This window comes from Lissotriton helveticus, chromosome 10 (genome assembly GCF_964261635.1).
Source record: "Lissotriton helveticus chromosome 10, aLisHel1.1, whole genome shotgun sequence".
In the NCBI taxonomy this organism is placed as follows: Eukaryota; Metazoa; Chordata; class Amphibia; order Caudata; family Salamandridae; genus Lissotriton; species Lissotriton helveticus.
The window spans coordinates 685,477,397-685,501,028 of NC_136071.1; the positions used below are offsets into that span (position 1 = coordinate 685,477,397).

Consider the following 23,632-nt stretch of genomic DNA (forward strand, 5'->3'; position numbering starts at 1 on the left):
TTAATATACTCCAAGAAGTGATCCACCATCATACTCTCCGAGTCATTTGGCGCCACTGCTATCCCACCTTGTCGGGTTACACTTTTTATTCTGCACCACATGCGGTCTGGACGAGGCTAGATTACTGGTTTGTGTCGACCAGCGCTGCGCCATGGGCCTAGAATGCACAAGTACTGCAGCGCACACTTTTGGACTATGCATCGGTCAGGCTGCAACTTACTCTTCCTTAAGGTGGGGTATGGGAGCGCCGCTGGCCCTTCCCCTCAGAGGCGTTGTTGGACGCGGTCTTTCGTTCCGAGATCCAAACCGTCATAATCAATTATTTTGAAACCAAATCCAGCTCGATTGCTTGTTATGCCACTCTCTGGGATGCCTTTAAGTCATACATTCATGGCATTTGCATTTCAAAACACTCCCGCGTGCTTCGCGATATTCGTTGTAGCCTGCCCCAGGTGGAGCTTGTGCTTACTGTTATTGATAATGAGGGTGTCTCACACTCTCTCCCATGATCCTTAACGAACATTCCGTCCTATTGAAGGAATTTCGCGACTTGGCCGAGAGGGAAGTCTCCTTCTTTGGTAAATAATCTGCAGCTCTAATACAGTGAGGGCGAGCGCCCTGGGAGAACATTGGCTCGTCTACTACGCCCTACCCGAGACATGAGATACATTACAGAGCTTATACTGGATAACAGCACCAGAGTCACGGACAATGAGCATATTATACAGGAAGTGGTTTCTTATTATCAATCTCTGTACACCTCTCTCCAGTCGCCATAGAATACGGAACACCAATCCTACCTTGAAGAGATTGTGATGGTATGGCTCACCGATTGTCAGTCATAATTTTTAAACAAACCGTTCTCTGCGGAAGAGATTGCCCAGCTGACTGACATATTGGACGGCCTCAGGGATAATTTTATAAAGCGTTCAAAACATTTTGATTCCACATCTACTTGAAGCATACGCAGAAGCACTTGAGAAAGGAACTCTTGCCCCCACTATGCAAAAAGCGGCAATATCCTTGCTGCTTAGTCCAGGTAAAGACCCCACTTCTTGTACATCATACAGGCTACTCTTCTTGTTAAATTTTGATAACAAAATCCTCACCAAAGACAAGGCTAATAGGCTATCATTGTTACTCAAACACGTGTTGTCCCCAGTACAATTGGGCTTCATTCCTCATAGATCCACCTCGTATAACCTCCAAACAGTCTTGTCTGACCTGAATAGGGTGTCCCCAGATGTCCCAACAGTAGTTGTCCTTCTGGATGCGGAAAAGGCATTCAACTCCCTGGATTGGCATTTGCTACTTGGGACTTTACGCAAGTTGGACATGGTAGATTTACAGCTCTCATCTCCGTGCTGTACTCCAGTCCAACAGCTAGGGTTAATCTTAAACCATTTACCATATCTCGAGGCATCAAACAAGGTTGCCCACTTTCCCCTTTGTTATTCATCATAGCCATGGACACCTAAATACGTAATTTCCAGGAACGCCATATGCATCGAGGTCTCCAGTTTAAACCCAGCCCACTCCTCATTTCCATGTATGGTATTGATATACTATTATTTATCTGAAACCTTTCAGAAAATCTGGCTCCTATAGTTCGGAAGATCATTCGTTTCGGAGCACTGTCAGGCCACTGTATCAACTGGGTGAAGTCTGAACTGTTCTGAACATCACCACCCCTCCCACAAGTGAATATCCCTTCAAATGGTCCGCTGATTCTACTAAGTATATGCATGTTATACTCCACAGGGACAAGGAACAGGTTATCCGCTTGAAATACAGACCTGTCGTGACCAGGCTTGCGACACACGTCTACTGATGGCTACAACTTCCACTTTCCAAAGCAGGCTGCATCGCCATCGTTAAAATGACAGTACTCCCTCGCTTCTTGTACCTATTTATGAACATCCTTATTCCTCTGATGAATTCTTTCTTCCAAACACTGCACAGCCTCCTTTTGAAAACTGGTGTAGGCCGGCCGCAGCCCTAGGATACTCTTACCCTGCCATACGAACGTGGTGGGTTTGCGGTCACCGATTTCCGTATATATTACCTAATCGCCCAAGCCCACTTCACATACCATTGGTTTCACCCCGATGACAGACTCCCCTATGCCAAACCAGAATGGGACCTGGCGGCCCCTTTGCTCGGGAGACTGAGCAGAACGCTGTGGGGTGGGACATTCGTGCCGGCACGGTAAATCCACACAAAAATATGTGGAAAATTTGTTTTTTTAGCTAAATTTGAGGTTTGCAGGGGATTTGGGGTAGGAAAACGTTGGTGGATTCACGCAAGCCATACCTCGCTAGACTCCCCCGGGTGTCTAGTTTTCAGAAATGAGTGGTTTCCCAAGATGGCCGCAGAGCCTGGAGCCAAAAACCCAGATCCGCCCCCCCCCCCCCTGCAAAATGAGGTTGTTTTTGTGATAGGTAATTTTTATGTCTCCTCAATAAGATTTGGGCCCTTGCCTGTCGCTGGTACTTAACCACCCACGCGAGTGAGGTACCATTTTTATCGAGAGACCTGGGGAAACGCTGGGTGGTAGAAATGTTGTGGATACATGCAGATTCCAGATCTTTCCATTACTGAAATGTGAGGAAAATGTTTTTTTTCTTTTCTTTTTTTTTTTTTTACAAAATTTGAGGTTTGCAAGGGATTCTGGGTAACAGAACCTGGTGAGAGCCAGACAAGTCACCCCATCCTGGATTCCCCTGGGTGACTAGTTTTCAAACATTTATAGGTTTGTAGGTTTCCTTAGGTGCCGGCAGAGCTAGGGTTCGCAATCCACAGCTAGGCACAAAGGTGCGTTTTGACTGTAAAAATGTGGTGTGTCCACGTTGCGTTTTGGGCCGTTTCCTGACGCGGGCACTAGGCCTACCGACACAAGTGAGGTACCATTTTTATCAAAAGACTTTGGGGAATGCCGGGTGGGTGGAATTTTGTGGATCAACGCAGATTTCAGAACTTTCCATCACAGAAATGTGAAGAAAATTGTTTTTTTTTTTTTACAAAGTTTTAGGTTTGCAAGGGATTCTGTGTAACTAAACCTGGTGAGCCAGACAAGTCACCCTATCATGGATTTCCCTGGGTATCTGGGTTAAATTTTTTTATAGGTTTGCAAGGTTTCCCTAGCTGCCTGCAGAGCTAGGGTTCAAAAACCACAGTTAGGCACTTTGGGAAAAAAAGGATCAGTTTTCGCTGTAAAAATATGGTGTGTCCACGTGTTTTGAGCCATTTCCTGTCACGGGCACCAGGTCTACCCCCACAAGTGAGGTATTATTTTTATACAAATAGGTGTCTTTCATCACTGTATATATTTTCCCAAATTAATTGCTATACACCCTGCACACAATAAAAACCCATTGCAAGACACTGCTGAGTTATTGGCTCTGGGTTCGTCGGGTTCCTGGTGAACCTACAAGTCCTATATATCTCCAAAACCAGAAAGGTCCAGCGGATGTAACAGTATATTCATTTCAAATATCTGTAATACTTGGAAGAACTTACAGGTGAAAATGTTGGCACAAATGACTGTTTTTTTCCAACTCATTTTCAATTTTTCGTATTTTCAACTGTTAGTTTCTATAAAGAAAACTTGAAGGATCTACACAAATGACTCCTTGCTGAATTCAGAATTGTTTCTGCTTTTCTACCATTAACTGAAAGAACGTTGAAAGCACATAAAATAGCACAAATAGGTTATGTCCCAGTAAAATGCCAAAACTGTGTATAAAATGTTGGTTTTCTGACAAAAGTCTGTCAGTCCCTGAAAGCTGGGATGATGATGATTTCAGCACCACAAACCCTTTGTTGATACCATTTGTAGGGAAAAAAGCAAATGCTTTCATTTGCAACACTTTTCCCCATATCTCCCCAAAAATAAAAGTATATTTAGCTGTATTTTGGCTAAATTCTTGGTCCCCTTCAGGGGCAACCACAGACCCTGGGTCCCTTTAGAATCCCCATGATGTTGGAAGAAAAGGACGCAAATTTTGCGTGGATACCTTATGTGGTCAAAAAGTTAAAGGGGCCTAAGCGTGAACTACCCCAGATATGCAAAAAAAGGTTTAGCAAAGGGGGGGGGGTGGGGGTGCCCTAGCAGCCAAGTGGTTAAGTCTCTTATAAAAATCAAGTTGTCCCCCAAGTCTAAACACTACTGCTATGAATATGAAATTGGTGGTTCAACAGTATAATGCGCTATCAGATTAACAGCACCAGTGCCCCTATTTGTAAAAAAAAAAAAATTATTATAATTGTACACAAAATTGCTTGGGTACTAGCAGTGATAAGTGTGCCCTATTGTATGGAGTCTAGGACATCCTTTTTTCTAGCTGCAGAAGACGCTGAAACACTCCAGTGTATATTTGGCAAAATAAAGTTTTGTATCGACAAACTTTAGCTTACTAGATATCTTGTAAAAGGTTTCAGGCTAGCCCTTTATCCAATTTCTGCCTCAATGAACAAGGCCTACATACTATGCAATTTCAGTTGCAAACTCAATAATCCGAAGACACAATGTGAACAACCCCTAGCATTCCAGCTCCACTCTAGCACTTTGGAGCTTAGGATAGACTTTCCTTACTCCGAGAAACTAAAAATTGCAAGATAAGACCAAAACATACCGTGATTGTGTAAAGGCATCAGTTGTGGGTGTGGAGGTAGTTGTGTTAAAGGCAGAGGTTGGGGGTTTAGTGGACTAAGTACTGCAGTAAACAAGTCTTCCACATCCTTTCCTTCAAGTTCTATAATGTAGAAACAAAAACATTGTAATCATTTCACAACACAAACACGTGGTGCTAAAGTAAAAAAAAGGGTAAACACATACCAGGGATTTTGTACAGTTTTCCAAGCATCGCACCTGGGAAAAGAGAGAACATGGATTAATTTATAGGAAAATCACACAGAAGAATCCTGTTACAACATTTTCCCTCCTGATCAGGAGCTGTACAGCCTAAGCATAACATAATAAATAGAAAGCAGTGGTGACTATCACCAAATGTTTACAGTATGTCATTACTAGACTTCCTACAATGTGTAACCATGAAACTTTTAGGTATTTTACCATCTGTGACCATTTTGTCCAGTTCTGGACTAAGGATCCCATCAAGCTGTTCTTCACTCAAGGGCCGGGAGCTCTGACTGACGCTTTGTTGAGGCAAGGAGGACGACTCGTCAGAGATGGGACCTATGTCCAATCCAGCTATAGAGGAAAAGTTAGATGGTTAGCAACAAATATGGACACAAAACTTCTCTGTCCAAAAAGGAACTGTCATAAGCTGTTCTTGAATGTTTAAGTATTCTATAAGAGGAGTTCAAATAAATAAGTGCTACTCAAAGTGCTCAGGAATTCTTATTGCGAATGTACTTCTATGGGTAAGGAGCAAAAGGCACCCTTCTACGATGGCTCGGACCTTGTTAGACCATTTAATATATAAGGCATGGACAGGAAATGTTATTTGGCAATGGATTGCCTTCTAACTTGATTGGCTACACCAAGAGTAAGATTGGATGGAATAAAAGTAAGCTGATTAGGAGCAGGATCGATTTTGATCTACCCACATCATCTGCACTTCACCACTACAAACAAAAACAGACTTCAAGGGCTTTGTTTAATGCTAACACGCACACACAAGCATGCTCTTTGCAAAAACTGTCAGACATGCAGAGGATAAGACTTATTTTAAGAGCCAATAAATATCTTTTATGAACATCGATTTCGAAGAATGACTTAAAAGTTGAAGTTTGTGTCTAGTTCAAATGCAGTTCACTGCTCCATATTACTGGGTGGACCTTGGTCCTTATGCTACTTTCCAACCACGGACCATCAGAATAATAATGTATTCCAGTACTGTATGGGTTTGCCTTAACAATCAGTACACGTGGACCAACAATGACATTTAAAGACCTATAGGGAAACTATACGAGCACTGCTCAGTCAAGAATTTGAATCACTTAATGCAGAGAGCATCTTGAGTGTGCATTTATCTGATGACCTCTCTGCCATTTTCTACCACTGAGAGAGGATGCTGGCTGCCCTAATGACATGTAAAAGATAGGCAGCGCATATAACAGAAAAGTTGCCTAAATTTGGCAAGGGTATTTCTAGCAGACACTATATTTTCCACCAGATTCCTCACCTTAAGAATATCTTTGAGGTGCCAGACAGGATGCAAAAATCTTCTGCCCCCAGTAACAGTTCTACAGGGCTGTCAGGTGGCGCTACACAGCTCCATACGAACTACACCCACTCAGAACGTGTAACAGCAAACTATATGAGGAGACTGATGAGCAGTGACAAATCTGCTGAAAGATAAGTATCCACCAGAAATAATGTTGCCAAGACAGGAAGCCAGGGGCACAGTCTTTGTAATCTCTCCTGCTCCTTGGTAAGGCGATGAGGAAAGGATAGACAAGTCACAGATGGATGGTGTGGAAGGCAGAAACAGCTAATGGCAGAAAAAAGGCCGTTACTCGCCGATCCTACGAGCCAAAGCCGAAAAACAGTGCATTAGCTTGAATAGTGACGACAGCTGAAAGGTTAACACCAAATGTAAATTCCGTTCAGGAACAATAAAGTGCATGTATGAAAGGAAATGGGTGCAACAAGGCTTTTCTCGAAATGTGACACAAAGAGTGACCTGATCAAAGAGGACTAGTTGATCAGGAAGGCACACCCGTCAGTAAGAGCAAAAAGGGAAAGGATGTGGAGCAGCGGCCATGGCTACAGACTCGGGAGCTGACAATCCGGGTTCGAATTTCAGCATCAACGCAAAATCCTGTGATTCTGGGGAAATCACTTAATCTCCCTGTGCGTATGGACAGTGCCTGGATACCCCACAGGTGATAAGCTGTGCTATATAAATCTATAAACTTTAATAGCATCCTAAGGACACTTCACCACAGCAACTCTCAAGCCTTGCCAACCAAGAGAAAGCGAAAAGTGCAGAATGTCTGAAAGACTAGCCTCGAAGGACCTGTAGACTCTAAACAAGAGGCCAACTTGATCTGGAAGCTGATATAGAATGGTTAGATAACTTGATCCGGCGGATTACATGGAATGATTTGGTGGCAGGTTTCGGGCAGCCAGCATAAGAAAATGAGTTGCTTACCTGTAACCGTAGCTCTCCAGTATATGTAACTTTCATAGATTCACATGCTTTAATCATTCCCAGTCGTCGTAGTGTGACTCCAACTGTACTATAATAAAGCAATGTGTATTACTATTATAGACAGAATGGCAATGAACCACTGTTTTTATAGCCTATCTAGGCCCTTTTTTAAAATCTTTTTTTTTTTTTAAAAAGGACCACACTACAAACATAAGCCAATCAAGCGACTGCATCCTCGAGAACAAATCTAGGAGAGGCTGAATCCCTCAGGTTTTCGAGCACTAGTGTAATAAACAATGGTGGCTGCCACAAACAAAGGGTGGTGGGGCGGATGAAGGGAGCGGGGGAGTGGGACCATGGTGGGGGTACAGATGTAGGAAGAGTGCGGAAGTGGAAGCGCGGGAGTTAATCATAATTTTGTTAAAAAATGGAACTTACCTTAAGATCTCGGCCACCTCCAGAGCTGTGCCTCCGTGTGGTCTTCCTGGTCCCAAGCTCCCAGCATACACTGGGACAGACTTCCTGTGCAATCCCCTTGCCCCTCTCATGCTATGAGAGCAGCGTTGGAATAAGCATGAGCGGGCTAAAAAGCGCTCCACTCAGGGCAGGGAGTCTATGCAGTTTCTCCAGCCCAGCCATACATTACATATGGTGTTTTCCAGGATACGGGAACGGAGGGTAGACATCTGCTCGTTTTGATTGGGAAGGTTGGTAGCGTATCAGGGCCACTTTCATCATCCTGTGTCTTTACAGCTGGAAGTTGGGGTGTCTACCCAATTGATTATTGATATACACCCTTGTTACTTTTTTATCTTTGGCCATATTTGGGTCTGGAGACTTAAAAGGATTGAAGGATTACACCACTTCGAGTGACATATTATTGTGTATTGAAAAGTGACTCCCTACCTACTTGGATCAATAAGGGATCCGTACACTATGAACGGAGTCCTATTTATGTCCTTTGCACTGATATGAATCTCAACAAACCGAAAACGGTATTTAGCACATGACCAGGAGCTTGCTCAAAATACTCTTTTGCAATCACGATTTGATTAGGCGCCACCCTGTTTGAAGGTCTATCGATTGGAACTGCATGTTGTCCACTCATCATATTTTCTGCCCTGACGAAGTTCCTTTGACAGGAACGAAATGCGTTGGCTGTTGTTCCATTTTTATAAGAAGAAGAATAAAAAGAATATTGACAAAGTTTACTTCTGGCTCTTCTGTGACTGCATACCTGGTGCTGCCTCTACGCTTCTTGAAGTTCTTTCTCTGGAATTCCAGTGGGACCCAATCACAGCAGGCCCCGGAGGCCTTATGCACAGGAACTGATATATATGGGAGTTTTAGGATTGAGGTGCTCAACTTGTAGTCGGCTGTGAGTGCCATAGTATTTTTTCTTGTACATTACAGCCAGGTTGGAGAAACCAAAGTGTGTATGTGTGTTTGGCCGGCCTGAGATGCCCAGCCAAACACACATGCGCACTTAGAAGTGCAGATAGCACTCCTCCTCCTCCCTCCCATGCCCCAGCCCCACCTCTCCCTGCACAAGCTTGGCCAAGCCGGCAAATGAAAAATAAAATGATGATTGAAAATTGTTTTATTTTTCACCTGCTGGCTCTGAGCCAGTGGGGCGACGCTCCTGATAATAAAGTACAGAGGGGAGTCTCTCAGGGGATGAGGATGGGTCGTATGTGAACCTATGAACGATAGCAATACTGGAGAAATACAGTTTCAGGCAACTCATTTTCTTCTCCAGTATTGGATCTTTCATAGATTCAAATGCGTGAATCAGAATAATGAGTAGTAAACCAAGAGAAGAACAATCATAGTATATAAACATATTTAGCGGACGGTGGTAAAAAAGGTAAACCTAATTGGAACAGACGTGTTAACACTGCTTGTCCCACAACTGCATCAGTCTCAATAGTCTCATCCAGGCAATAATGCTTCATAAATGTATGCCTGCTGGAAGACGTTGTTGCTCCGCAAATATGCTGGATGGGTTCACCAGAAACAAGCATTTGCAATGCAATAGGTCTCGCATTATTAAAGTTTGAGCTATTGGCATTGCTAAATAATGCAACACCAATAGTTCAAACTTTAATAATGCGAGACCTATTCCAATGCAAATGCTTGTTTAAACAGATAGTTCAGAACCTGATGAGGTTCTGAGTAAGCAGCCCATATTCGGTGATACATTTAGCTCGCAGGAGTTCAGCAATTTTGGAGCCCAGAAATTTGGCCCATGTGATCAATATCTTGTTGATTAAGCACCTGAAATTCAGAGTGACTTCAAATGTTATGCCAAGTTTACATTTAAAATATGAATGTCAAAATAGCAAGTGTGTGTTGAGTGACCTCAACGCACATATGTGTGTTCCTGTCAATCAGGAGTCTGCTTATTTATGTTGGGTATGCTGGCCCAACGAACCGTGCACTATCCACTTGGTGCCAAGCACCTGAACCTATTTCATTTTTCAACAAATAATAAACCTTATATATTCTCAATTATTTATGTTTATTTCGTGTTAGCTTATCTCTTTTGCTCTTGAAAATATTAACTTAGTATTCCATTTCCATAACTGATATTATGTTCACTGTCACAAACAACAATAACATTTCAATTCATGTTATGCTTTACATTGCTATACATTATACATTCTTTGCAAAAGTGCCCAATGCATTTCGGCACTGCCAATGTGCCTTCATCAGGGGCGGATCTGTGTACGTCGTGTTCAGTGTTCAAACCACCAAAGTTGTACGGTCTAACGCTCCCTGTATATCCAGTGCTGTAATATTCTGATTAATTGGACTGTTCAACGTTCTCTAATATCCAAAACTTCCTCTCCGTTACGAATCGCCTCCTGTTGTGTACGAAAATCAGTTCAATCAGGAGTCTGCAGCATTTCCCATTTTAGATCAGCTTTTTCTGTCAGTCAACCAAGGTCACATTTGTGAGTGTTCTTTGCCGAATTGCTGGTTTCACATTTTAATGGTTTGTCCAAGATCACGTTTTTGAAGGCGCAAAATTGAACTTTAATATGCAATCTGCACCTTAATGGCTGGATCTTGATGCTAAGTGTGAATATTACACTATTCTGTCAGGGATCAAAATCTGTAAAATGGATCGAAATAAAATTATAACTCAGGCTACTCGGTAGAGGCCTGCACAAACATTACAGTGCCCACACAATAAAATATGACTTCAGCCATCTAGTTGCTGTTGCATAAGCTTGAACCATGGACACTGTAGTAACACCATATGCAAAGGAAAGGAACAGAGATGCATGCCCCCCCCCCTCACAGAGAAAAGGCTATTTGGATCCAGCTTCTGTTCCTACGCCAATTACAAAATTACCTGTGACACTGGATGGATATCAAACAGAGCAGGCAGCAATCAACCACACAAGCACGTGAAGGAGTCTGATTGATTGAAATTAAGTGGTGACATCATTGAGGTATTAACCAATGGAGAAGAGCTGTGGTCATCTTCTACCTGCTCTCTATTTTATTTCCAGCAACATTCAACAGTAAAGACTATGAGATTCTCACTCAAGTCTAATACAAGCCGGTGTTTTATGATCTAAGGCAATAAGAACAAGAACTTAAACTATCGGAAATGCGAGACCTATTGCATTGAAAATGCTTGTTTCTTTTAGTTACAGCACTCCCTAAGAGTGCATTTGCTTGCAGACAGTCTACCTTTAATCCTTCAACCCCAAACCGCACCAGCTCCATGTTATTGCTTGCCCTCTTCACTCCTCGTATTATTGGTTAGGCTCTATGCTTTTTCAGTAGAAGGCTGCATTTGCCCCAAGCACTAGTCTGCAATAACAGCCATAAGCAGTAGCCACCAGTACGAGCATGCTTTACGCTTTTTCGATTTATGAGCAAAAAATTAGATTATTTCCTCAGGAGGCAGAATATACAGAAAGTGAATGGAAAAATACGCCCTTGGCATATTTCCCGGTCTTTAACCGCATGCGTGCGGGCGGAATTCCGCTCGTACGCTGACTTTTTTAAAAGCGCACTTTACGTGACGAGCTGGGCTCGTCATGAGCGTGCGAGGAGGCTACCTCATGACGAGCCCAGCTCGTCATCAGCGTCGAAGGGGTTAAAAACAAAAAAAATGTATCATTTCCTTTGGCATTCTTATGTTGACTTAGTAATATTTTAGAAGCACTAGAGACAGTAATTTAAACCTCTACGGACTGTGGTGTCATCCACACTGGACAGTGTCTGGAGATAACAATAATAATGTGATTCACGCAGGACAGTGACAGGAGCCACTCAGGTTAGCGATAAGAGTTACTTAGCATAGTGATGAGGCTCTCTGCTGTGTTTGTAAAGGGGCCACCAGGATAAACACTGGATTCAATCGGCAGCTCGACTCCTTGGAGCAGTGACAGGACAGAACAAGATGTGGCGTAACGGCCAGATTTGCCAATTTTTGGAACTAGAGAACCAAGTTGGAGTATTGGCGTCAGCTCAGCAACCTGTGTTTCTGGGCTAATCCCTTAATCTCCCTGTGCCAAAATTTAAAAATAAAAATCAACCAAAAAATGAATGACCAAAACTCAAACCAGCGGACCCGTGCGAGCTGGTGACTAAACCTAAACACTCAGCTAAACGACTGGACCCATGCAGGGTAGTAACTGGGAGCACTCAGATCAGCGAAGGGGCTGCTTTATGGCGACCGTCGCCACGCTCGAACTGTCCTGTGCCAGCACGAGCAGTACCCCTGCATTATGGTACTTGTGGTACCCTCCCCCGCCAGATGAGTCCGCCCAGCGCCGACTGCGGCTATAATGTGAGCCCTGTGCTGCAATCTTGCCGTACACATGGGACACGTGCAGGTACTTGAACCCGGGATCTGAAACTCCGCTAGGGAACTGTGTTATATGTGGGGAAAGTGGTGTGTTGTGCGTCATAGCCAGAGGAGCTCCTGAATGATTGCGGTAGATCACGTGCTAATGGTGCAGGTGTAATAGAAAGGTCAAAAAGTCGCTCTTCTGGTCTTCATTCAGTGGACATCTTGTGATGAGCTCAGTCCCCCCCTGCCTTGCCAGACCCGTCCAGATAAGGATGACCCAAGAGGTTGGGACCCCAGTAGTTTGTTGTGAACACCCGCGTATGAGAAACCGAAGGGCAGCTCTATGTTTCACGCACAGAAATAATCACAGGCAAGCATGCAGTCAGCGCAACATACCTAGGGATTGTCCGTGCGTACACGGAGCAACAAATATGCAGCTCAAGGCAGAGGGGCGCGCACACACACATACACAGGCACACACACACAGGCACACACACACATACACACGTGCGCACACACACACACACACACACTGTCATCTCAGCCAACAGACATACATGCAGTGCATGAAAGCATGAGCAGATGGATCCGTGAAAAGAGCATGCATGTATGGATAAACTGCTGATAAATATACGGGTGAATGAATGAAAAACAGAAGAAATGTATCTGGTATTCATGGCGTTGGCATTTTAATTCCATCCCTGCTTTCATTGAGCGTTGACAGGTTTATTCTGCAGCACTATCTGTGGTTACAAAGTTTGCGTAAACTTCTTTTTGCACAAAAAGGTTTCTCTGCAAAGACTAATGGATATGCACAGTGTTCGTCCTGCTATGATGACACCCAGCAGGGAAACATACAACAAATGGTTTGAACGTGACAGCAGAAACACGAACCAGCGTGTGAATAAGCAAAACCGACCTTGCAAAACAAACTAGTGGTGAGCGCGCGCCACAGCGAGCCATATGTCTTCAATTATCACGTCCGTGTCTGGGCACGATAACTGAAACCATATGGCAGAAATGCGCGTGATAGACACCAATAGGCATGGGGCGGAGCAATGCGTCCGCCTTTGACCTCTTGTGTGCTATCTTTAATTAAAAAAAACACGCAGACAAAGGCCAATAGCAGGCCACAAGAGTAAAAACACATGCACAAGTGTGTATAATTCCAGGGTCCGTTTCAGAACCCCGGACAAAAGGACTCTTGCCTGCGCGAGCACTGCTGCACAGTGCAACGCAGGGCGCGAGACCTGAAAAGGGCTGTAAATGTGGAAACACCTCTGGTGGAATGGAATTTGACTTTGTCCTGCAATAGTTTTCCTGCTTGTGAGTGACAAACTGTATAGTGGATACTATCCATCTGGTGATGGTCTGTTTTGATACTGGAAGACCTTTTCTGTTACCCCTGTAAGCCAGAAACAATTGATCCACTCTGGATTTGATGGGTCCTGTGTAAGTAAAATTGTAGACCTTGTTTGAGGTCTAGAGCATGTAGAGATTTTCCTGCAATCGTCTGAGGATTCCGGAAGAATATCTGTAGAACCACTGGGTCATTCAGCTGGAAGTCTGATGGCACCTTGGGAATAAACTAGGAATTGGTTCGAAGTATTACACTGTCTGACTTGAATTATAGCAAAAGTTCCTTAATGGTAAAGGCTGTGAATGTCACTTACTCGTTTGGCAGAAGTGAGGGCAACTAGAGGTGCCGTTTTCCAAGTAAGGTACTTCAATTCTGCCTTGTGAATGGACTCAAATTGTGTTTTCATGAGCTGTGCCAGCACCACATTCAGGTACCACGATGGGGGAGGTTTTCTTATAGGGAAAGTCCAGAATAGGCCTTTGAGGAACTGTTTTACAATTCGACTAGACCATAGAGAAGGCGCATTACTGGATCATCTACACCTGGAAATTGCTACCACTGGCAATCTGATGGAAGAATGAGTCAACTGGATGACAAGAGGTGTGGCGATGCAGCCAGAGCGGCTAACTCCAGCGTGCCGAACGGTTCGGTCCCCGGAGCCAGCTCAGCACTATGTGACTCTGGGCAATAGCTCAATTAATCTCTTGGATGGCCGCCAGTGGCTAGAAACCTTAAGGGCTGATATGTTTGCACTTTACAAATATTGACTATGGATTATTTATGATTATGGATTTTGCTGGATGGAGCAGGTATGGGAGGATTTATTCTGGTGATGTAAGAGGGTGGACATAATACTCAGTACACCAAAGGCAGAAGAATTTTCACCTGAGTTTATAAGCTGTGTTCACTGTGTCCACTCTTGCATTGGCAAGGATGTTCCTGCAGTCTGTTGGAATGTCTATCCTGGAGAACTCATTTAACTCAGGAGCCAGGCCGATAGGTGTAGTGATGTCAGGTCGGGATGACGGACTCGTCCCTGGTCAAAAACGTTGGCGTTGATTTGAGATGGACATGAGGTTGTTCCATGAGAAGCAGGAGCCCCATAAGCCAGAACTCTCTGGGCCAATTGGGAGCTATGAGGAGAAGTTGGCAAGGCTCTCTCTTCAGATCGTTGAGCACCCTTGGGACCAACGGGGTCGGGGAAAGCATACGTATAGATTCCTGACTATCGCATTGAAAACAATCCTCCAAGATCCCTGTGGTGGATGCCAATTTCCGAAGAATGGGCATTTTTTATTCTCCTTCGTAGCAAATAGATCCAAGTTTGACTCGCCCCACGAGTAGAAGAGAAGGTTCAGAATGTCCTGGTCTAGCTCCCAGCACTGTCCTGCTTAGCGAGTACGCAAGAATGTTGGACACTGCTGGCACATGTACTGCTTTGAGCGATATCTGATGTTGAAGAGCCCAGTCCCAGGTTGGTTGAGCCAGGCGAGATAGCGCTGGTGAGTGTGTTTCCCCCTGCTTAAGATCAAACATACTGGTGGTATTGTCTGTGCATATGAGCACCGATTATTTTTCTATCTTAGGGAGAAAGCCTTGAGCTCTATTTGGTTGATGTGGAGCTTTGTTTAGTCTAGTCTGTATTAGGTTTTGGAGCTAGGCTCAGCAACCTTATAGGGAGGCAACTGCTGGTATGATATAGTCCGGAAATTGTGTTAGGTATGAGAGACCTCTGGACAGTTTTTAAGTTTGTGACCACCAAAACAAGGCTACTGTCATTGTTGTAGGTATTTGTCTTAAACTTTAAAAAATGTATCCTGCTAACTTAGCCTCAGCTATCAGCCATTTTGTCTGTAAACATCCATTTTGTGTTTCTGCGGGGGACTTTGTGAGGTCAGGGAGTTACGTGGTTGTGCTGATAATACTTGAGTTTCAGGATAAAGGCTTGGCCCTGTTAAAATGCCCGAGCACGCAGATGTTCCTATCTACAAAACCCACCAACGCCTGTAACGTTCCTTATCTATGAAAATAACGTGGGTGGGGGGTTATCAGGAGTTCGCAGTTTTACATTCAGGCATGACATAGGTGTTTCAGTGAGTGTCATGCTGCACCAAGACTGTATAAATACCATGTTGGAACCTATGCTTAGTAGTTCCCTCTCTGACACTTGCAGTGTCGGTAAGATGGAGCCTGCTCATGAGTGTAATAAACTTGTATTTTGTTTCCACTCCAGTGTTGATCCTCATTTGTGAACCCGTAGACACAGGGTGTCCCTGCACCAGTGGGATAGTTATAATTCTCTACAATTGGCGCCCAACGTTGACCCCATTGAAGACCACGCCTGGGCCAGAAGGAAGTCGTTTAGACGAGACAGAAACACCGAGGGGCGCCCGGCAAAAGGAGACTTGTTCTCGCGACCGAGGTGATTTTCAGCTAATCGACCTGACCTTTGTGGCGGCTGTGGGTCTGAACTGGGGCTCTTCGCTTGGTATTTGATGGTGATCTATTGATCTGAGGATCGGCAGGTGGGAGTTGAAGAATTGCGATCAGGTAGGATCGAAATGGTTGTTTTTTTATTTTGTCTCAAAACATTTGCAAATGTTTTAGGCAGGTAATGTGAGAAATGTTTCTCATTTCTCAGTTTTGGTACAAGAGTCTCTTAACGACATTGTTAAGAAGAGATTGGTAAACATGCCTGTTTTTAGCACACTTCGTGTTGTTGTTGTGACAAGAATAGAATATTGGACGAAAGACAGCCAGCGCCTATAGAAGGTACTCCTAATTATGAAATGTACATTAAATACAGTATTTCTTCCATACTGTTTAGCACGTTATGGAATAAATGTACGAAGGCAGATACCAATTTACAGTGGCCACTTAATGGTACCTTTGACTTAAATAGATTACAATATGTAGGTGAACAGCTCTAGTATGTTTATATTTTTTTAATGGCCTTTGAGTGTGGTTCTGAGCAATTAATTCTTTAGATTTAAGTCGCTTGAGATAAGATGAAGTCTGTGAAGACTGATCATTATCCTCCTACAATAATGGGCACTCTATTTTTTAGTCTTTTTAGTAACAGCAAAAGTCTACCTTCCCAGTCTTTAAGAGTCTTCTGAGTAAAGGTGTGATAGATCTTGCTGTCGCTCATCTTATGCTCTGGATAGAGGAAGTATATGCATTCTTTATGTGGGTCAACCATATGGAGCCACTTCTTCCCACAAGAGTCACAGGTTCTAAAAAGTCCTTTTTTTAGGGAATTAGGACATGATATCTAGTCGGGATATGCAGGTAGTCAAATAAGTGATGTTTTGTGGAAGTAAATCCCTGGGAGTGTTATAGAGATTGCTGTCGCCTGATTAGCTAAAGTTTGCACTTTAGCCCTTTTTAAACAAGCATGTGCAATGCAATAGGTCTCGCATTATTAAAGTTTGAGCTTTTTGCATTGCTAAATAATGCAACACAAAATGCTCAGGGACAGACACAAAGACAGAGACACAGACACAGAGTGAGAAACACAGACAGACAGACACACACAGTGAGACACACAGACAGACACGCGGACAGAGACACGCGCAGACACAAAGTGAGACACACAGCCAGAGACACACAGACACAAAGGCAGACGGACACAGAAACAACAGAGACAGAAACAACAGAGACAGAAACAACAGAGACAGAAACAACAGAGACAGAAACAACAGAGACAGAAACAACAGAGACACACACAGAGAGACACACACAGAGAGACACACACAGAGAGACACACAGAGACACACAGAGACACACACAGAGACACACACAGAGAGACACACAGAGAGACACACAGAGAGACACACAGAGAGACACACAGAGAGACACACAGAGAGACACACAGAGAGACACACAGAGAGACACACAGAGAGACACACAGAGAGACACAGAGAGAGACACAGAGATAGACACACAGAGTCACACAGAGTCACACACAGAGTCACACACAGAGTCACACAAAGAGACAACAGACAGAGACACAGAGACAGAGACACAGAGACATAGACACAGAGACAGACAGACAGACGTGTGTATGCTGGGTCTGGTGGCTCAGGGGACTAATGCTCCACTGCAGGGGCCTGTGTTCAACGTCTTGGTCACAGTTTTTTTGCTCTAGCCCTGTCCCCCCCTGACACCGCCGCCCTTGGCCACAAACCACCCTGTAAATGTACCCCCCCGCCCGAGAGAAAGTTTGTGAGTACCCATGCGCCTAACGGGATGCCGACAGAGAGACACAGACAGACACACAGACAGAGACACACAGCCAGACACAGAGACAGAGACATAGAGACACACAGACAGACACACAGACAGACAAGAGACACACAGACAGACACACACAGACAGGCAGAGACACAGAGACACACAGACAGAGACACAGACACACACAGACAGAGAGAGACAGACAGACAGACTTGTGTATGCTGGGTCTGGTGGCTCAGTGGACTAATGCTCCAATGCAGTGGCCTTTGTTCAACCTCTTCGTCATAGTGTTTTTTGCTCTAGTCCCGCCCCCCTGACCCCTCCCCCACCAGTGCGACCCTTGACCACAAACCACCCTGTAAATATGCTCCCCCGCGAGAGAAAGTTTGTGAGTACTGATGCGCCTAACAGGATGCCAACAGAAACACACAGCCCGAGACACACAGACAAAGACACACAGAGAGAGACATAGAGGCACACAGACAGACACACACAGGCAGAGACGCGCAGGCAGAGACACACAGACACACAGAGTGACACACAGACACACAGTGTGAGACACAAAAGATTAATAAAGTACATATAAATAAAGATGCACAATTGAAAAATTAAAATCTTCTGTTAATGTGAAGTAATTTGAAATTGGAGTCTATAAATTAAGTTAGTATCCTCAGATTAATTTGCGGGAACAGTGCAAGTGCATCAGTATAATAAGCACAATACATGGCTTCAACTGAATTTAGAACACCGCTCCAACCTTCCCTTTCAAATTAAAAACGTAGAATTTGTTTTAGTGTTTGTGAAATAAATAAAATAGTTAACCTTTGTGTATTTGTTTGATAAATGCTTGTTTCTGTATTTTGAGTATTTTTTCAGTACTTTTTGCAGTTCAAATCATCAAAAATGCTTAGTCCAGGGATTTCAGCAATGACTCGGGGGTGGTCTGTGAATTCCAATAATGATTCAGTTGGGGTACCTGGTAATCAGCAATCATCAAGCAGGTGTCCTCAGAAGTCAAAAGGTTAAAGAACCACTGCTCTAATCAATCTCCAGACAATAAAAAGGTCTCACCTTTACAATGCTATTTCATGTAGACCTTCATAATGCACATTCGCCGCTCTAAGCGCTGCATAAAAGGCATTATTATTACCCAATTACAATGTAACCTCAATAGAATCCTCTGCTATGGATGATCTTCACTGAAACCTAACACGTCACACTGTCTTCATAAGGAGAGCACCTTCCATTCTGGCAAAAATAAAAACATAAAAAATCTGCTCCCTATGATGGAGAGATTCGTATTGGATGGCTACGTGCAGCTTTCATACGGGACACTCGGAGCCTGATTGTCATCTCTAATGCCCGCTATCTCAGAGCACTGGAAAGAGACTGAGCCACGAGCTCTCAGAGCTGCAGGTAGGCAAAGGACGGTCCACTGACTGGCTGTGGTGGGAGATTGTGGGGAACGGATGGAACAGTGTGACTAACCCTCATAGGTGCATATTTCAGCCTCCAGCGTGCCATCATGAGTATTCCCAGGGGTGATGATAATCAAAGCCTGGCTGAGATCTCCTAAATCACAATGCCGCCTGAGCTTCAGCCCATTTCTCGAACATGAGGGAACCCAAGTCCTGGACCCTAGCACAGCAAAGGGTATCAAAGGAGTCAGGCATGTAACATATTAGAGTTTGGCAAACCGGCGCCACCCCATTCTCCCCAAGTACACCCATGAGCATTTTTGTCTCAAGGGGGTTGAATTCTAGGAGTTCTTCCAGTCCCGAGATATAAGGGTCTGGCATGCCTGAGTTGCAGGTATCAATAGAACGGACTGTGTGCAGTTCGAATTCTCATTGCAAGGTTTGGTAGGATTTGAGGATATGTCCCTCCATTACCTCCCCCAGAGTGGAGATGCTAATGGCCTCTCATTTCCGTTTCGAGGACGGCTACCTGTTCCAGGACAGTGCCCATCCACAGTAAAGTTTGTCTGGTCAGCTTATTCTGCCATCCCATACACCGCAGGGCGGTCTTCCCGAGCTGAAGAACCATGATGGTAGCTGGCAGAGGTGGCACGGCCCGACCATACAGTAAATGATGTATTCGGATTCCCCAAAGTGGCAGCTTTACTGATGTGTATTACGGGTCTCCTCGAGTGTCATTAAACCATTCCGTAAATACGAGTAAGTGCAAGGCCCCATATTACATTTCAGTATCAGCTGCCGCGATGCCTCCTTCGAAAGTTGACTTCAAGCACTGAGTCAGGGCTATACACGGAAGGCCCCCGTTCCAAAGAAAGCCATGGAGCACCTCATTGATTCAGTAGAAGAAGGAATGTGGTATGTTGTACAGATAGTTCTGTTATTAGAAAAAGACCCTGGGCAGTGACACCATTTTAACTAGAACATATTGCACAACTCTTGTGGTAATAACATGTGGCATGTTTTGGGGAGGAGGCCATCGTCACCCTAACTGGCGAGGAGCAAAATACTATTGTCTGCTCACAGCCTGCGGATCAACGACGCCTGTCTGTTACTGCAGAGATGAAAAGGGCCTCTCGCAACAGACCTATCACCAAACCACATCTTCACAATATATGATAGCAGGAAAGCATTCCTCACGGTAAAGGTCTCTTATCTTGGAGCCAACACTCACCGCAGGTGGTGCGGGGAATCGGTGCACAGTTTCGACCGGAGCGCGTGGCCCGCATGAGAACGTCGTAAGTCCGTCCCCAGTAGACTCCTCTTTCCTCTTCAGGATTCTTTTATTTCTATTGCCGCCTTTGATAATGTCGCAGACAAAGTCTGTGGAACTGCTTACACAACAAGACAACATGCCTTAAATAACTGGGTAAACACCAACTTTACAGAGTAAAGAAACAGATCGAGGCCTCTTCGCAAAGCGAGGGGGCTGCTGCTTCTCACAACCCACTGCCTCTGGGATGCGAGCCCATCATAGATCGCACACACAGCTCCGTTCTGACGTGACCACTGTGGGCATTCACGCAAATCCCCCGCCCTGTCCACCCCACCCCGCTTTCGCTGAGGCCAGAGTGCACAAACGACGAAATGACGGCTCTTTAAACGAGTGGCAGGAAGCATTTACGGCGCGTCACATTTACAGTAACTAGTGGTGAGCGCGCACCACAGAGGAGCAGTTGGAGGGAGCGCGGCATCGAGGCGAACGTGCGCTGCTGCGCGTCCTAGCCACCAGTGGGAATGGGAGGAGCAAAGGCGGGAAATGCACCCGCCTTAGCTCAATTGTGTGTGGTATTTTTACAAAAAAAAGCACGCGAACGCCAATAACAGCCGGAGAAAGAAAAACCACGCGCACAAGCGTGTGGTTAGCTTTCTGAAGCCCATACAAGAGGTCTCGCACTGCACGAGCAATGCTGCGCACTGCAACGCTAGGCGCAAGACCTAAAAAGGACCTAGATAGGCTATAAAACCTATGGTTCATTGCCATTCTATCTATAATAGTAATACACATTGCTTTATTATACTACCGTGGGACTCCCACTTCAACAACGGGGAATGATTCAAGCATGTGAATCTATGAAAGATCCAATACTGGAGAATGTTGCAAACCTCTGTGGGAAGCAAAAGGTATCTGCGGGTCAACAATAAATCTCCATGCATGAAGACAAATGGTCTAAGGATTGGTGTAAATAGACCACCCTGCGGCGAAAAACAAACATTCTGTGTGCGAGAGGAAAAGGTAGCTAAACATAGAGTTCCAACAGACTGGCAAACCAAAAAGTTGCCTCTTTTACGGTACCAAGCAGTTCTGCTATACATTCTCGCACCTTCGGCATGACCTACAAAAGCAGAGGGTTTGAAGGGAAAAGGTAGACCCAGAGATAAGTTGAAACTGATTGCGTCCTCCTAAGGAACCTTTTTAAGGATTCTGCATAGGCAGAACAGAGGTCATTTCAATTTTGGGACCACAGTATAAAGATTTACGTTGAGACATCTCAATCTGGAAAGAAAAAAGACTTCCCCTTAGGGAGAATGTTCCCATTAGTAATTCTTCAGTGAGAGGCGACTCAAGGAGTACATTTTCACATTCGGGGTGTCAACTATATCAGCTGTTATTGGAACAATGTCCCGCTGCAAAGTTACTGCCAATAGTGTCCAGTAATTGTGGAGAGCTGAAGGGGCAAACCAGCAATGTAGGTCTGGTATGATAGATTATGTGGGCCATAACACTCCCCTGATGTTGCAGGCAGTTTTTTCAGGCAGCCCTGAGAGACCTCATTTGCCACTAGCTCTGCAGCATCAACAAGATTCAGAAGCATTAAGGTGGACATCCTGCAGAAGCAGAATCGAAAACGAGCTAAAAACATGGCAATCATTTTCAGAATATATAAAATCCTCTGATATGTAAAAGAGCTTCATAAAGGCTGGGTCTGACACTGTGCCGATTAAGCTCAACCGCTGGGCAGGGATGAGATAGGAATTCTGGAGGTTGATTGAGAAGCCCAGGTACTGAAAAAGTCACTGTACTATGTCTATGATCCGAGACAGGGACCTTGCTTGCAGCCCTTAGACATCCAGGTGCAGAAATACACAGATTACTGAGTGAAGCGACGACCACAGTCCGTGGTGAAGCCCGTATGCTCACTCCTCCAAGTGCAATATTTCTATGGGGGATTTTAGGAACAGGACAACTTCCAACTCAAAGACTGAGTGATGCTCCAAAGATCACTTCTTTTCAGATGGTGAGTGATTCGAGGGAGGACAGAAAGTGAATGGCCTAGTCCTGGAGGTTATGCTGGAGAACCCAGTGATCTGTAACAATCACTTCACAATTGGTGGTGTAATGGAAGGCCCTACCCCCAATTGGAAGCTTGTGGTGGAAAGAGGATATATCAAGGTGGTTTTGAAGCAGTATATCCAGCATGGGCAGACTGCAGCTGCTGCTGTTGGTGTGCCTTAAGTCCACCTCCTCCACAAAAGGACAAGTATAACTGCTGCGAGATATGAATGGGCTGGGAAGGTTGCTGCCGCACAGAGGGTTGACCCTAGAGGAGACATCGAAACAGCAAGATTCTTGGTGGAACAGCCAACCAGGGAGGCTAGGCAAAACAAATGTGACGTGGCATGGTTGTTCTTCAACCATTCTGCTTTCTCACAAAATAGACTGTCCCTTTCAAGGATCATGTTAATTAGGGTCACCTTAGCATCTCCTGAGACCCTCTGGAACACATCAAGAAATACATGTGAGGATTGGCTATCACAGTCATGGATTTAAACCTTGTATTAGATGATCTCTGGACATATCTCAGAATATGCATGGAGGAATCCAAACAGTCGTCCAGGATTTCTTCATGTGGTCAGGAAGGTTTACCAAGGTATTTCCTGCCATTTCCATAATGTGTGGACTCACCGTTAGAGGAGGCTCATGGCACCGACAGTGCATGGGGCTAGATGGCCCGAAGTGAAATCTTCACACCCCATGGTGACGGTCCAGAGGAGCAGTGGGGAAAGCTTTGGGATTAAACTTTACTGATGGTGTCTGGACCACCAAGCTCCCCGGACAGAGATGTGCTGATAAAAATCTGGGATCGCAAGGCAAGGGCATGCAACAGAAACACTTTGTTGGCTGGCAAAAGAGGTTCCACCCGCAACGAGGTGCAAGACTTCGCTCAGAATGATGGATTTAGACTCTCTAGCTGGAAAGGATAACTCAAACACCTATGCTGCCTTAGGTAGTACAGAAGGAAAAGAACAGACTATCTCAAAAGATGAACCAGTGGGGTATAACATCTCGTCTGCTGGACTAGTGTAAAGACCACTAGCATTTTGGAAGTCTAGGTAAAGATCAGCAGAAGTGTCGTAAGGAGGAAGGAGTTTGTCAGTCTCCAAATCAACCTTCGCAGTATGCCCATAGCCTTAGCTACCCATGTCTAATGCATCAGAGTGCAAGAGCTCTTCCACTTAATCAAATCTTTTGGCTCTAGAGACAAGCTCAGTCAGGGGCTTGTCCTCAACAGAGGTTTGAACCTCAAATCTGTCCCTAAAAAAGTTGTGTACAGTTTTCATTGAGGGACGCCTCAATGCACAGATTACTTCAACCACGTCCAGGATAAATTCATAAGTGTTC

General features: G+C 44.7%; 1 protein-coding gene across 15 annotated transcripts in view; it reads right to left on the reverse strand.

The window, feature by feature from the left end:
* Positions 1–23,632, reverse strand: part of KMT2C (lysine methyltransferase 2C) — a 1,799,940-nt gene that overhangs the window by 751,691 nt on the left and 1,024,617 nt on the right. For all 15 annotated transcript variants that reach the window (XM_078663231.1, XM_078663229.1, XM_078663237.1 and 12 more), the window contains 3 exons: positions 5,075–5,212; positions 4,838–4,870; positions 4,635–4,754 (listed from right to left, as the gene is read on the reverse strand). In XM_078663231.1, coding sequence (XP_078519357.1) covers positions 4,635–4,754; positions 4,838–4,870; positions 5,075–5,212 — 291 coding nt within the window. The remainder of the gene's footprint in view (positions 1–4,634; positions 4,755–4,837; positions 4,871–5,074; positions 5,213–23,632) is intronic.